The sequence below is a fragment of the Erythrolamprus reginae genome, chromosome 3 (genome assembly GCF_031021105.1).
Source record: "Erythrolamprus reginae isolate rEryReg1 chromosome 3, rEryReg1.hap1, whole genome shotgun sequence".
NCBI lineage: Eukaryota > Metazoa > Chordata > Lepidosauria > Squamata > Dipsadidae > Erythrolamprus > Erythrolamprus reginae.
In genome coordinates this window covers 41,869,156-41,885,387 of record NC_091952.1, presented here as the reverse complement: position 1 = coordinate 41,885,387, position 16,232 = coordinate 41,869,156, and the positions used below count along the sequence as shown (strand labels likewise).

The following is a 16,232-nucleotide window of genomic DNA, read 5'->3' as shown; positions in this document are numbered from 1 at the left end:
AATGTTATTTCCTCCATAGTGAAAATTGGCAAACACACATCAGAGAAATCTACCAAGAGAAGTGGCAAATACACAAACTGTTGACCTTGAAACTGGTTCTCTTCGAAATCTAACTCTCCAGAGGTTCAGTTTTCACTAACTACTTTAGCTTTGTTATCTGGGGTTTTATTCTGATATATAACTGATTGGATTATAAAATCTACCCACATACCCAATGTAATCTAAGAAAACATGGCAACGAAGTTGTATAAATGTAGTTATCTTCAAGCATGACTATTGATACACACACAAAAAGTTAAAAGCAAACTGACTATCACGCTATCATGTTTCACCTTGTTTACAGTTAAATTCAGTAGACTACTAAATTAAAGCGGTCTCTCTACTTGGGAGTTGGGAAGGCATAATAAACAATTATTTAAATGTTATTTTTCTGATGATTACTAGTGCTGCCAGCCCCATATTTATTTCAACATTCTTCAGTGTTTTTTCAATAACAACATATTGAAACTTTTAAAGTAAATGTTAAGATTGATTGTTTTCTTTTCAACAGCTGTTTGTCCCAGAACCCCGTCCTGCACCTAAAAATGATGTTGGATTAAAATATAGTGTGAAGCATCGGCCATTTCCTGAGGAAGTGGACAAAATTCCATTCGTGAAAGCAGACCTGAGCATTCCAGACTTGCATGAGATAGTTACTGAAGAAGTAAGAAATTTATGCGCATCTGGATTTTTTCATGTTGCACAAAAAAAAAAACCTTTAAAATTTTTTCACAAGTATTTTTACTCTCTTGCCTGCATTCATATCAGTCTTTCTAGGACAAAATAATGTGCTTGTCAATCCCTTGTCACGAAAAATCCTTCTTTGTTTATTTCCTGTGAATTAATGGCACTCACACACAAATAGTCCTGGCAATAGTCCTTCAAACAGTTAAACTACAATAACAGACCTTATCATCATTCCTTGCGATAATTGCCAGGCCATGAGCTCCCAGCCACAAAGCTGCAAATTAAGTTCTGCCAAGTAGTCTCTAAGGCACAAAACAGGATGAGCCAGAAATCCGAACTGTTGTCTCCTACGACCACCACTCCCCTTTCCTTCTATTTATTTCCCAGCCAGGGAGAGGCCATTCTGCCTCCATGTTTGCCTTGCTTCCCAAGTCAGTTGTTATCCTCTCCTAACATCTCTGCGCATATGCGCATCTGGAACAGGCCCTCTCGGCCTCTAAAGGCAGCTGCCTCTCCAGGTGCTGGAAAATGTCAGATGGCCCTGGCTGTATCTTGGCAGAACATCCATCAGAGCCTTCCCCAGACTCCAGAGCTGGCCCAGGTTCCTCCCCAATTTCCTCATTATCCGAACCTGCCGCCAGGTCTGCTGGCAGCTGGTGGGGCACAACAAATCAACCATCATTTTTCAGGAAGCTATTGCCAGATTGGGATGGAATATCCTGTGTCCTTGTTCTTTCTGTATCCTGTGAAAAAGTGAAATCAGACAGATACTGATTCTGTTAAGATTGGTTGTAATTGTTCTTTTCCTTAGGCACTTATTTAATTGCATGTAGGGGCTAAATAGGAGGTGAATTTTTGTACACAGCAACTCAGTAATCAGAATTTTGTTAGATAGAAGGCTATATTGCAGCAGCTTTTTAAAGCATTTGGTTTCATTTCTCTTTGAATCATGAGAAATTCTGCAGTACCTCTTGATCCTAATTTTTGCAATTTTGGATGCCTGACAAAGTTGTTAAATATGTTTCAGCTGGAAGAACGTCATGAGAAGCTGAGAAGTGGAATGGATCAGCAAGTTCTTTATGAGAAATCCATAGATCAGAAAATGGAAGAAGAATGGAGGAAGAAAAACTTCCCTGATCCAGTCACGGACTGTAAACCCCGACCTCCTGCGCGGGAGTTCCAAACAGCTCGCCTCTTCCTTTCTCATTTTGGTTTTCTATCTTTAGAAGCATTGAAGGTGACTAAAAACGTGATTATTATGTAGTTTTCTTTGAAAACAATCATTAGAATAAAGTCATTAGGCAGCATTGATTCCACTGACTTGTGGCTCAAACTAGGTAGGACATTATAAAATTGAATGGAATAGTAAAACTCTTTAAATGTTCATTTTTTAAAAAGAAATCTGTAGGTGTTAGACTCCCAGCATGAAAACTATTATTGAGTAGAAGAGTATGCCATACTTCATAATGCACAATAAAGTCTTGCTCTATATTGTCTGTGTGCAAGATAAGACTACCTATTATGTTAATGCAATTGATTTTTATTATTCTTTTTTTTTTAATAAGACAGCTTGAATCAAGAGCAGGCAGACATAAAAAGATGTTGGACTTTACAAGTTGGAAAAAGATTGTGATAGTAATGTGATGAGCAGATGGGAAGACCTGTAATGTTTTGTTCTTTGAAGGGAGTTGATAGATTAAGCAAAATAGTGTGTTAAACCTCTTAGACAATTACAACACTTTTTTAGGATATATTTTTACAAAAGAACATACTGTATTGCTGAATTTAGTGATTAGTAGAATTTTACAGTAGGTGTCTCAGGAACTCCAAAACAGGAACAATTAATCTCTCGATTGATGTACGTTACTTATTCTTGATGTGCAACTTTTTGTCCTGATTCCCTGCTTGTTTTGTAAACTATTGCTAATAAAAGGTTTCTGAGAATTTAACAGTATACTTTTGTGTGCCATTTTGGTTGGCGTTAAGGTTATTACACAGTTGTGGCTTTTGTATTTTCTTTTCATACAACAATATAGCAGTTATTCATTAATCAGCTAAAATAGTTTATCCTATTTCATCATAAACATTTTAGATGTTATTTAGCATTAACATTTGTACTACTTTTTTGGTTAGGAACCTGCTAATAGCAGACTACCTCCTCACCTAATTGCACTTGATTCTTCTGTGCCCGGGTTTTTTGATGATATTGGTTACCTGGATTTGCTGCCATGTCGTCCTTTTGATACTGTTTTCATTTTCTACATGAAGGCAGGCCAAAAATCAAGCCAAGAAGTAAGTAATATGCTGATTCCTTGTAGTTTGTTACTAGATGTTACAAAAATGTGTTGTAGGGTACAACTATAATTTGGAATTCATGTAAATAAAATCATTTCAGAAATTTATGCTACAATAATTTGATTAAGTTTATTTTGCAAACTGTAAAAATTATACATAGCTCTTATTTTATCTACAGTCACAATTTTTAAACTTTTTTTCTTCGCCTACCCTAATTTTACTTATTCAGGGAAATAGGTTATGTGGGACATTGCAAATTGAGTTTTAGAACTTTCTTGATACTTCTTAATTACTGTAAGGAATGAAAAACTCCTTTAAAAAGCAAAACCATTTCAGAAAGCTGAATTCTATATTAAATAACACATTTATAATATTCAAAAGTAAAAGTCCTGGTTGAACAAATTGTTGTTTATCAGGCCAAAATAAGCCTTTGTCTCTGTGTAGCCCACAATATTCCTATCTTCATGGTTTTATTAAGCCAATATTTCCTCTGGTGTCCTGAGAAACATCCAAGGATCTTTGGAAATCACATCAAACTAGAATATGAGAAATTTAGTTTAATTAACTGATAATCCGTGCTGAAATTGGGCATACCAAGGGTCTTCCAGGGACATAATTATATCTGTTCTAAACATTTTGTATTATTTCTGTTTGTATAGATGGCATAGATCATTCCAGTGATCCCTGAGTGATACAAAGCATGCATATAGTGTACAGCTAATCTTATTTACTTATTGTACTAGCCAGATTGTTTGGTACTTCAAGGCAGTTATCCTGGATGTCTTAGAAATGCAAAAGAAAGTGCTGGTTTCCACAACAATGTTAATAAGAAATTGCCTCTATGTTTTGTTTTTGTATATGTGCTATATGGGTTTTTCTTCCCCAGATTTTGAAAAATGTAGAGTCTTCCAGAAGTGTTCAACCACACTTTCTAGAGTTCTTGCTATCTCTTGGATGGTCTGTTGATGTGGGCAAGCACCCTGGATGGACAGGACATGTTTCAACTAGCTGGTCCATTAATAGCTTCTGCGATGAGGAGGGATCAGACCAAGGTGAGGTGTTTTCTTAGGCTCAGATCATAGTGTAACATACTGAAATAGATCAATTTCCCTTCCCCCATCACCTCCATGTTAGCAAGATCTAGGTGGACTGAATAATCTTAGCAGAAATTTCTTTGTGGAGGGCAAAATTATTCTGAAGTGATTTGGGTAGCTAATTACTCAGAATTACTCTATGTCCTAATACATGGATTTAAGCAGTAGGGATATCCTAAGAATATTCTCATGTTTATGTTGAGATAGATACATCCTATCCATAGATCTTTCAGTGCAGCATATACAGAATACAAATTCTTTTTAGTTACCCAAAAAACAAATTAATCTTCAAAATATTAAGAGGACATAGCTTTTTTTAGTAAAGCGCAAAATAGGATTTGATTTTAATTTTTTCCTCTTTTCAGATGAAGTAATCTGTTCAGAAGACATGGGAGCAAGTATTTTTAACGGGCAAAGAAAAGCATTATATTACGCAGATGCTCTTACAGAAATAGCTTTTGTTGTTCCTTCGCCTGTGGAGTCCTTAAGTAAGTGTATGTCTTTGATCATATGTCAGGGCTGCCAAACTCCCGTCCCATGGGCTGGATGGGTCATGTCCACGTCTGATTTAGTGAAGGGAGGGGAAAAGTCCCGATAAATCACATGACAACGCCGTGACAACACAAGTTTGATACCTGCTATAAATGATTGGGAAATAATTTAACATTTGATTAGAACTGTATCCTGCATTGCAGAAGAACTTGACACATAACAAAAATATGTGGTAAATCTATTTTACGTTGTCACTCTTAAATTGGAACAGGATTTATCTTGTTCCTTACTGCTGCAGAAAGCCATAATGGTTTTGTCATCTTGATACATTTCCCTGTGTTCAGCATCCATTTCCTTTGCCACCCATTTGTCATTATCTCTTAAGGTTTTAATATGTACGCACTTCTTTTGTGAACTGTTAAACGTATTTTAAGGGAATCAAAATATTCAGATGTGGAATAGAAATGTTTAGGCTACTTTATTTTAAAGTTCTGCATCATGTCAGTAGCATACAAAGTTTATTTTAGGGAAAACATAATGTTAGCATATATATAGGAGTGTTTCCAGATAGTTGCAGGAAAGTCTTCCATCTAAAATTCAGTCAATCTTTTTCCAATGCACAGTTATAACTGAATTAGATATTGGTTACAATTGTAGTACTCCAAAATTGCATTGTGGATTCTTTCTGCACTTAAAACGAATAAGCTGTCTGGAAAAGTACTGTTAGCATTCAGAATGGATTTGGAATTGAAAGATCTTGTTTTAAGAAACTTCTTTCTTTGGGGTTTCAGCAGATTCATTGGAAAGCAATGTCTCAGACCAAGAAAGTGATTCTAACATGGATCTCCTACCTGGGATACTAAAGCAGCAAGCATTGACACTTGAGCTTTTTCCCAATCATACAGACAATCTCAGTACTTCACAGAAGGCAAGTTTATTCTGTGTGAACTTTAAATATAAGTTATATCTTTTATATATTTCTTTTTTTCTTTCACAGGTGCAGGATCCATTTTTTCCCCATATCAACCAAATGATTAACAGTTAGTTGCTTTAGGAATTGACTGACTAGCTTGTTGCCAGAACCTGATGTGGATGAAAAAGAGTGTCTGACCCGACATTTGTATATCTCAGGCAGTACTAGAATTGACTATCATTTGGTTTCTAGCCTGGAGAAGTGTCTTTGGGTGGCATACAACAATCCAATAAAACACTAATAAATGAAACAGTCATTACTTCAGACTATTATATAATAATACCATAACAACTATAAAAGAATTAAAACAAGAAAATAATAGTTGGAAAGATGTGAATAATATCAGAATCATCTCCCATATTCATCCAAGCTTGCTGGCATATCCAGGACTTGAAAAACCTTCAAAAGCTCAGGAGTAACGAGACTGACTTTATTTCTGTGGGGAAAAGATACCATAATGAGGTGCTATAACTGAAAACGTGCCCTTCCTAGGGCTTTCCAAATGGAACTCTCTAGATGATAGAACCCGTATTGAACCCATTTAATCTGGTGCGATGGGGTCCCCATCTCCCCCAGGCCACTACTGGGCCTTGAGCTGTTTAGAACCAGGCCGCAGAAGTGGTAGGTGAGCTCATGCATGCATCTTCACTTGTACAAGTAGTAGGTGAATGTGTGTATTCTCCCTTTGTGCAAGTAGCTTGCCCGTTGTTTGTGCAAGTAGAGTTGTACGTACGTGCACTTGCCCGCCACTTGTGCAGAATCATCTCCCCCCCTCCAGTCTACAAAGCCAGAAAGGTTGGGGAATTCTGTGGTGAGGTGAGCAGTGAAATCACAAAAAGATGGTCCCTCACATAACTTGATCCCCTTAAAGTAGGGCTTTAATGGTCAACACCTGCACCTTAAATTGGACCCAGAGACAAAATGATAGCCAATGTAACTCACACAGCAGAGATATAATGTGCACTTTATCAGAAACACACACAACAGCCTGAGCTGCTGCATTTTGCACCCAGATAAATTTTCTGATTTCTGGATATTCTTCAGGGGCAGCCCTATGTAGAGCACATTGCAATAGTCCATGAGAGATGACCCAGGGCATGAGTGACTGTGAGTAAGATCTCTTGATTCAGGAACTGGCACTGCTGGCACATGATACTAAGTTATGCAAAGGCCATCCTAATTACTACTGTCATCTGCTCCTCAGGAAAGAGTCATGAGTCGAGGGAGCCCTCCAGATTGTGCACAGGATCTGTTTGCAAAAGTGGAATCCCATTCAGCCCTAAGAATAATGTCCTACAATCAGAAAGCCCCAAAACTAAAACCACGCAATCTTTCCAGGGTTCAACTGAAGTTTGTTGTTCCCCTTCCAAGCCCCCACAGCCTCCCACAGAAATTAATAGATACGAGTCTGTTTCACAATTTTATCATAATAATGGCGCTAAGGCCTCATCTTCTTACAATACACTTTATTTATCATAAGAAAATAGCTAAAGTGTTTTATAATATTTTGTAGCCAATATTTTGTAGCATATTTTGTAGCTTTTTAGTCTTGGGAAATAGGTAGTTTCACAGAGAATCTGTTTGTTGCTAGTAAATTGATTCATAATAAGTGTTTTGTTGCTGAGATGTTTTAGCTTCCTTCAGAGTCTTGTAGCTGAATAAATGCTGCTAATTTTGATTAATAGATAAACATTTGTTTTTGTTTTATACTTGCAATAGCTCAGTCCAACTTCCAAATCAAAGAAGTTTCCACAAGGTCGGGCTATTCCCCCCATGGGACCTGAAACCAAGGTGTATGTTGTTTGGGTTGAGCGCTATGATGACATAGGTACGTAAATCTTGGGGTTTTATTATAAATATGAAAGTCAAATCTCCCTCCCTCCCTTCCTTGCCTTAGAGTTTTCTACTAATTTCCCATCCAAATTGTCGTCAGGCCCAGTCCTCTTTGTTTTTTCTGGAATTAGAATTAATTTATTGTTGTTATTTAACCTTATATTATCCTTGTCTGGCAGAGAATTTCCCACTCTCTGACTTGATTTCAGAGACTAGCACTGGAGTAGAAACTACAACAAATAGCAGCACTTCGCTGAGGTATGATTTCATTTCTCTACCTTTTCAGTGACACTGTTTCTATGTGCACATAGTTCACATCTGTTCATCTGCAACCTGTGAACTAAGCATTACCACACCTAAGTCCGCACCAGTAAATGTAATAAATAGGTATAAATCAAGTATGGATGGATGGGAGTATGTTTATGCAGTTAATATTTCTTCCTAATGGTTTTAGGTTTTGTGCCTTGACCACGTATGGGTTCTGGTTCTTACATTTGCAGGTTACTTCTGTTAATTCCAGGTTTCCTATTGATTTTTGTGTGTATTAAGCCAGCAAATCCATTTGTTATATGAATGGCATCATTTTAGAATATTGTCTACATAGGGTCTCCTGGTGAGCTTAGAGAAATAAATGTCATGGTATAGCTGACATCTTTGTTATAATGTTTTACTTTTTATTATTTAAAAACTGAATCTTTCAAAATTGGGCATCAAAACACAATTGGTTTGTTTATACATTTAAATGTTCATTGGGTTTAGCTGTTTATGTGATTTTTAAGGTCTGCTACTCCTGAAAAAGAAGTGCCAGTGATTTTCATCCATCCCCTCAACACTGGATTATTCAGGGTAAAAGTACAAGGAGCTACTGGAAAATTCAACATGGTTATCCCTCTAGTGGATGGCATGATAGTTAGCAGAAGAGCTTTAGGTACGTCTTCTATTAAGATTTGGTTATTAATTTCCTAGCTTTGAATGCAGTGCATTATTATTAAAGATTTCTGTTACATTAGCACTAGACTACTTCTGATTTGAAAAAAATAAATCCATTAATTTTTCCTTCTTGTGCACAAGCCTCTTATTTAGGCAATATTCCAGGGACGAAGCCAGGTTTTTATTGTTTATTGGGGATTGGTTGGAAGAAGAACATATAGAAACGTAGAAACATAGAAGACTGACGGCAGAAAAAGACCTCATGGTCCATCTAGTCTGCCCTTATACTATTTCCTGTATTTTATCATAGAAACATAGAAGTCTGACGGCAGAAAAAGACCTCATGGCCCATCTAGTCTGCCCTTATACTATTTTCTGTATTTTATCTTACAATGGATATATGTTTATCCCAGGCATGTTTAAATTCAGTTACTGTGGATTTACCAACCACGTCTGCTGGAAGTTTGTTTCAAGGATCTACTACTCTTTCAGTAAAATAATATTTTCTCACGTTGCTTTTGATCTTTCCCCCAACTAACTTTAGATTGTGTCCCCTTGTGTTTACTTTCCTATTTAAAACACTTCCCTCCTGAACCTTATTTAACCCTTTAACATATTTAAATGTTTCGATCATGTCCCCCCTTTTCCTTCTGTCCTCTAGAAGGTATTGGTGATATGCTTTCATAAACCCATTGAATCTACTTTCTCCTAGTATTAGGGAAATATTTACCAAGGAGATGTGGGAAAAAGTGATAGAAGGCCATCAAGTTGGACTTACACTAATACCTTTCAGATCTTACAGCCCCTTTAAACTTTCCTAAGTTTATATTGAGAATGAAGTAATTAGACATTGAAATTGCTACCGCTGTAATAGGAAGAAACAGTTATATATCAACTCTCCTGCACATATCATTGTATCACAAAATGTGTCTATTGGTATTATTTATTGTTGATGTTTTGACTATACAGTACATTCAAATTGTTAGAATAAAAATTATACATATATAATTTCCTGAGTGAAATAAACTGTATTAACTTTGTTCCTTTTTTATTTAAGGATTCTTAGTGAGACAGACAGTAATAAATATTTGTCGAAGAAAAAGATTGGAAAGTGACTCATACAATCCCCCTCATGTCCGTCGAAAACAGAAAATAGCCGATATTGTCAATAAATACAGGAACAAACAGCTGGAACCAGAGTTTTATACCTCTCTTTTTCAAGAGGTTGGACTGAAAAACTGTAATCCTTAAACTAGGAACCCTTTTTGAACAATTAAATTGCAGCTTGGTATCTGCAACAATGAAATAAAATCTTCCCATTCATGGACCTCTTGTGTAAACAAACTACATTCTCAGCATGACTTCTGCTTCTACTGCAAGAAAATAAAGAGGGCTTGCTTTTGGCTCCAGTCCTGCAGTCCTTCTGAGCACATCGCCACCCCTTCAATGCTACAGAGGGAGAAGCTTTGATAATGAAGTATTATTTATTAATAGACAATATATCAAATGTATAGCAAACAGAAGGTTAACTACACTTCTCATGATTCCCCATGTTTGTGCAAAAAAAAAAAAGCCAGATTCTGAGTATAGAGTTAACACATGGTTTCATATTGGTTTCTCTAGCAGATTAGATTCAAGGGCAAATTATTTTAGATAAACTATTAGTGCATTTGTCTGCTCAGTTTGCTTTTCCTTTTACAAGGAGGTCGGATATATGATTTCATTTAACATCTAACCAGAAAATTATATTTGGGTCTTGTCCTCTACTTTCAAAGCCATGGACTGGTTGCTAAATGTTTTACCTTTGTAAATTGTTATCGTTTATGTCTTCTGCTGGTCTGCCCAGAAAAGAAGTAACTCTTGAGCCTTTGACTTAAAAGAAGGGAGAAGCAAAAATACCCTTTGGAGTACAAATGGCATATTTTGCTCAGTGGTTAGTTTTGGAATATATACTTTGGTGTATGTATTGGTGACATCTAAGCTATCCACTACAATGTTTGAGACACAAGCAAAACCTTCATTATGGAATTTGGTTCAGTTGGATGTATGTTACATGTATAAACATACATGCATTCACACATAAAAACCAGTACTTGAAATCTAAATTAAAGATTTCACAATTACGCTTTCACTCATTTCAATTGAATGCAGAGCTTGGCAGCATTTCCTATCTAATGACAAGAAAAAATAAAAAGAACCACATTTAATATGAAGTCATAAAATGGTTGAAATAATTGGGCTATCTATATATTTCAGAAGAGTTACAACTCTTACGAAAGTTATTTTTGGGCCCTTGTGGCAAGGATAGCATACTAGAATTTTGACATTAGAAGAGATGGTTCTGGTAGACACTGAGCATTCTTGCCAGCATACTCCCCCACCCCTGGCCTAATAACATCATGACACCTATTTTTGTACAGAATACATGATGCATGATGGTTGAAAGATGATCTTCCTTCACTTGCATTGACTTCTGTGTTCTCTACTACTAGATGTTAACAGGACCTACAATTTTGGTGGATGTCAGAATGAAGTACTTATAATATCTATAAGCCTTGAAAATCTTTGCATTGATGATAAATGACTTAAGGTAGACAGAGCAGGATAGAAATGCTCTTAGATAACGTTTGTTGACATATCTAAAAAATCTACACGTGTTGTAAATAGAAATATGTTTTTCCCATAGAGTATCCAAATACTTCAGGGACAAATCTTTTGGGGAGCATGGGTAAGCAGTCAAAAAGATTCTATGAACCTGGATTTTAAAATAATTCCAATTGGTTCAATGTAATGTAGCTCTTAATAAATATATTAGGAAATATTTAGGCCAGCAAGAATTCACTTCCTGATTTTCCAAGATAATTTGGTGCTTTGATCTTTTTGTTGTGTTTTTCCCCCCAATCATCATCATAGAGTATAAATCAGAATATTTTTGGTTAATTATGTAGAACCAGGAAGCTGAAAATTAAACTGCCACAAAGTCACTGGATTAACTTCATAATAATCCCAGAATATTTAGGAATAGTCACTTATATATCAAGGTGATTAATAGTCTAGTAACGGTTTCTCTGTTATTGAACAAACCTGATTTAGAGAATAAATCTAAATAAAGAATTAAAATATGCCTTGGAAACCTAATGTGGAGCTTATGCAATATTTTGATTTTAAACATGATAAACTTCTGCTGACTTACTTTGATGAACAAATGGCCAGTAATCATCTCTAGCAAGTGAATATTTATGTGTTATATTGTTAAGCCATTTCCATTCTAAAATTAATTATTATGGTAAATTTATCTCTTATAGCAAAGTAAGCATTAAATATTATTAATTTTCTTACTCTTGCTGGCTAAAACTTTTGCAAAACACTTCATAGGTTGTGCCTTTCCTTTTTTATATTCAATTTTACCAGGGTGTATGGCATAGACTTAAAAGGAAACATATGTATACAGGAGTTACATATGAAGGTTCCTTTTTTAGATCCACATCATTCTAAATATTGACATATAAAGAGATACTTTCTGGAGGGGGATGCAGTAAAGCTGTACTCATCTCATTTGACTACAAAAATTATTTTTTGAACTGCTAAGTTTCCAAGGAAAAGCATTTTGGGACAAAAATAGTAGTAAATAGTAGTAAATACTAAAAATAGTACAGTATTTCCTCTTTTATTTTCTTTATAGTTAGGCCAAAGATGGAACAGCATTAAAGTTTGCAAAAAATTTTGCACAATTTGCAAAAAAATAAGTTGAAAAAGTTTCTAGCTTTGATTGGCTATCTACTTGTGTGTGTAATACCTACTTTGTGACTGGCGCTACACAATATTGGTAATGAGAATTGTTCACTTCCCAATATTCTCTTAAGAGGAATAATTTGTTCTTTAATGTTACAAATTGTAGCATTTTTGAAGAGAACAGTAAGCCTAAATAATAATTTTTAGACAAGATTGAGTAATGGACAAAATGGCTGCATTGAATTAGCAGGATGGTTATTGTTATTTTGTTAGGTTCAAGAGGACCTATTGGAAAATAAGGATAAACAATAATTAATTGCAAATGGTTCTAAGGCAAGACTGGAACAGCAAATAGCAAGGCTAGTAAGGATCCTGAAATATATAGACTTTTATATAGTATATTTGATACCGAAGACTTGCCAATATTAATCCAGTGCATGAGCACTAAACTTAATTGTAGACTTGCTTAGATACTGTTTAGCTCTATAAAATGACCAGTCACATTTAGTTCCTAGATTAAATGGCATGAACAATGCATGGCTACCACAAAAACTATAACAAGCGTTGAACAATTGACTGTCTGCATACACACATCAATTGCTGACATAGCTAGAATTGTTTGAATCACATATGTATTATGGAAGAACCCATTAGTTAATATGATTATTAATGACTCGGCAAATCATCTTAACTTAAAACAGGTGAAAGGGGGGGGAAAAATAAAATGACTTTTAAACTAATTAAAAACAGGGTGAGATTTAAAATAAGTTGCCTTAAACTTTCCATTCAAATGTAAAGATCTGTAGCTCAGTAAAATAAATGTTAGTCTGTTAGACTCTATTATGAAACCACGAGAAACATTTTGCTTATATAGGGTTTTCCTCCCCCGCCCCTTCCCTGTTTCTTTTTCTTCTGCATGTCTGAATTTATCCCCTGGCTTGATTTGATTTTATTATTTGTTTTCACTTAGATTTCAGGAAAGAAAAACCTCAAGTACACAAACTGCTCTGAATCTACATGTGTAAAACCTCTTATTTAAATCTGTTTATCATTAAACAAAAGGTCTTGGTGTTGAGGCCTATATGTGATACTGCAGATAAAAGTAATAAGGCAGCATATGCAACAGAAATCTCATCAAACAGCACTGAGTGTTTAAAAGAAATGTATAAGGGCTTAGTTTCACTGCATTCTCCCAGATAATGCATATGATGTAGTCCTCTTGTACAGATGCTGGTTGTCTGTTTTCCATGTATAGTTGAGAAGGCTTCCAAATGCACTGGTAACTTTCTATTTTCTGTGCAGAACTGTTGATTGATTGCAATAAAATGTTTTGTCTAGACCTCTCCATAATAGTTGCATTTGAAAATTTAATTTTGGGATCAACTGAGATTTCAGACATGCTACATTAACCTTCCTCAAGCTTATAGAGGGTACTTCCAGATGTTGCTGGACATCCCATTCTGGGAATCCAATACTTCTAGAGGGCCTTAATTTGAAGAAAGTTGTCTAATATAAATAAATGTAGGGTGGCCATTGCATTTCCAAATTTTATTTTGAACACAATTACACAAGGTAATTAAAAAGAATGTCAAGCAGATGGCTTTCCTACCGTTAACGCTGCTTGTTTCCTATTGTCATTTCATTTTGTATACTGTCATTCCAATCTCTCTATGAGATACAATAGTAGGGCTACACATATTTATCCTGTCTGTTTCTGTCGTGTGATCTCATGCTTACCATCCTTTCAATACATTATTATTGGTATAAACTGAGCAAGAAAAAAAATGCAATCTTCACAGCACTTCCATATAAAAGGTGTCTGTTTTAGTACCTCCAACAAAAAAAGTTTTCACTTAAGAAATATTATTTCCCCTTTTTCTTCAGCCGATTTTCAAGTGTTTATTAATGTACAGCATACATATATATATATACTGTATACTTTGAGGAGGGAACGGAAAGGAGTCATGTCTGAAGTAAGTAGCTAATCTATATGCAGAGCAGCTGGGACAGAGCTGTTGGAAACAAAACTCGTTTCCAAACCTCAGAACCTTATTTACTTCGATGGGTGGTGAACAGATAGGAATGTCTTGAGAATTGGACTGTCCGATATGTGAAGCAGCTTCCCAGTCAGGAAGCATGCAATTGTCATGCAGCTGAATATTTGGCACAGGAGGATTATAGGAACCACAATTTAGGACGAACAGGGGACAAAAATAACTGTGAGTTCACAATCATAAGAGGGTATCTTTGACGAGTGCTTTGAAAGAGATGGCCTAGATACCATATGTTTAAAATCATGTACAATTATGTATAAAGTTCTATATGTTGCCAAGACATGATTTTTTTTTCTTATTGTATTTTCTGTAAATAATCCTAGCACTAAATTGTAAAGGTAGACTGTAAATACAAAGATGTGAAGCTGTGCTCCTCTGTCTCTAGTATTTTATCTCTTGTTTAGAGAAGGCACAAAGGCTTGTTTGTATTTATGCCAACTCCTTGTCCAGAAGAAACACATCAGATACTGAATGTAACACAATTAGTCAAATAAATTTTAAAGATATTCTTATGTATTCAACTGGCGGTCTTTAGTTTATGTGCTCTCTTTCCTATGGGGAAAATATTTCCCCTAGAAATGGTGTAGAATTGCATTGCTTTTAAAACGTTGCAGGCTACAGCCGTCTTAGATTTGATTCCTTCTTGATTTCAAGCATCTTGTCCAAGGAGTAGGTTACAGGTAGTCCTCAATCTCTGACCATAATAGAGTCTGGAATTATGGTCATAATTACGACCATGTGGCGGTTTTTAAACAAACTATGGGCCCATTAAGTGAACACCATGCTAGGTAATTAAGCAAATCCATTAATTTAAATGAAACCACATCCAAAATGCCAGAAACTAGCAAAACACATTCTGGTTATATGACAGCAGCACATCACAACTGATTGTAAAGCTGACGGTGCCCTACATGCACTCACATAACTGGGAGGCAGTGCAAGCATTTATGGTGGCCAAAGGTTGTTTTAAAGGCCATAAACTATCCACTCCATGGCTGTTGTAACTTCAAATAAAATATCTGGTCATTCAGCAAGGATTACCTGAACATATAGGTCAAAACATGTTAAACGCTAGACTACTGTCCGGACCAGGGGTTGGGGTGACACAGTGGAGTAGCATCCAATTTGCACTGAAAGATGTTGAAAGAAAATGCAGGATGTCCTGCATCATCCACACTCACAGTGGTAGTAAAACTTTTGGCAGCCCTTCACTGAAAATAACCACTCTAGCAGACTCTGGGCATTTTAAAAATGTAATACTGGAATAAAACAATTGGAAGGCCACCAGAAGTTGGAAAACAGTCCATTTCAGGCCTCCAGAGGGCCTCCAGGCACATGCATGAGTGCCCACACCCATAATTCAATGCCTGGGGAGGGTAAAAACAGCTTCCCCCACCCTCTGGGGGCTGGAAACGGCCTGTTTCCCAACTTCTGGTAGGCGCAGTAGGCTCATATTTCACCCTCCCCAGTGTCCAAAGGCTTTCCTGGAGCTGGAGGGAGGGTAAAATGCCCTCCCCCATTCCTCCGGAGGCTCTCTGGAAGCCAAAAACACCCTCCCAGAGCCTCTTTGTGAGCTAAAAATCAGCTAGCTACAGTGGTGGGCTACTAGCTGGAACACTAAATTGGACTTGCCACCGTGGCATATAAGTACTTTCGGGGCCAGTGCTATTTTTTTTCTGCACCTGTGGAGGTAACAAAATCACATACGGAGCTGCAGGTGCGCCCATGTTTTAGCATGCGCGAAAGCAAAAAAACCTTGCTGAAACATGGGCACACCTGCGACTCCGTGTGCCATTTTGCTACTTCTACAGGTGCCAGCAAGCCATTACAACCTGCAGCAGTGAGTGCAATTTAGCTTTCCTGTAGTAGCCCACCACTGGCTAGCTAGCACACACATGCACGTTGGAGCTGAGCTAGGACAATGGCTGTGTGCCAGCAAATATGGCTCCACGTGCTACCTGTGGCACCCATGCCATAGATTCGCCATCACTGGCCTACATGGAATGGAGCCTTGAGGAATTGCTTCCCATCCTCAACCCCCACAGTTGGTCTGGAAGGAAACTTGTTGGCAGTACTGAAAGAGATGAAGGAGTGTGAGGATGA

General features: G+C 36.6%; 1 protein-coding gene across 5 annotated transcripts in view; it reads left to right on the top strand.

Annotated features, from left to right (window-relative positions):
• Positions 1-14,645, top strand: part of RALGAPB (Ral GTPase activating protein non-catalytic subunit beta) — a 79,872-nt gene extending 65,227 nt beyond the window's left edge. For 4 of the 5 annotated variants that reach the window (XM_070744918.1, XM_070744917.1, XM_070744916.1 and 1 more), the window contains 10 exons: positions 551-703; positions 1,754-1,963; positions 2,860-3,018; positions 3,908-4,073; positions 4,481-4,603; positions 5,399-5,535; positions 7,300-7,408; positions 7,593-7,671; positions 8,193-8,341; positions 9,401-14,645. In XM_070744918.1, coding sequence (XP_070601019.1) covers positions 551-703; positions 1,754-1,963; positions 2,860-3,018; positions 3,908-4,073; positions 4,481-4,603; positions 5,399-5,535; positions 7,300-7,408; positions 7,593-7,671; positions 8,193-8,341; positions 9,401-9,594 — 1,479 coding nt within the window. In that variant the 3' untranslated portion in view covers positions 9,595-14,645. The remainder of the gene's footprint in view (positions 1-550; positions 704-1,753; positions 1,964-2,859; positions 3,019-3,907; positions 4,074-4,480; positions 4,604-5,398; positions 5,536-7,299; positions 7,409-7,592; positions 7,672-8,192; positions 8,342-9,400) is intronic. The other variant, XM_070744915.1, reaches the window with a different exon arrangement.
• Positions 14,646-16,232: the final 1,587 nt, after the last annotated feature.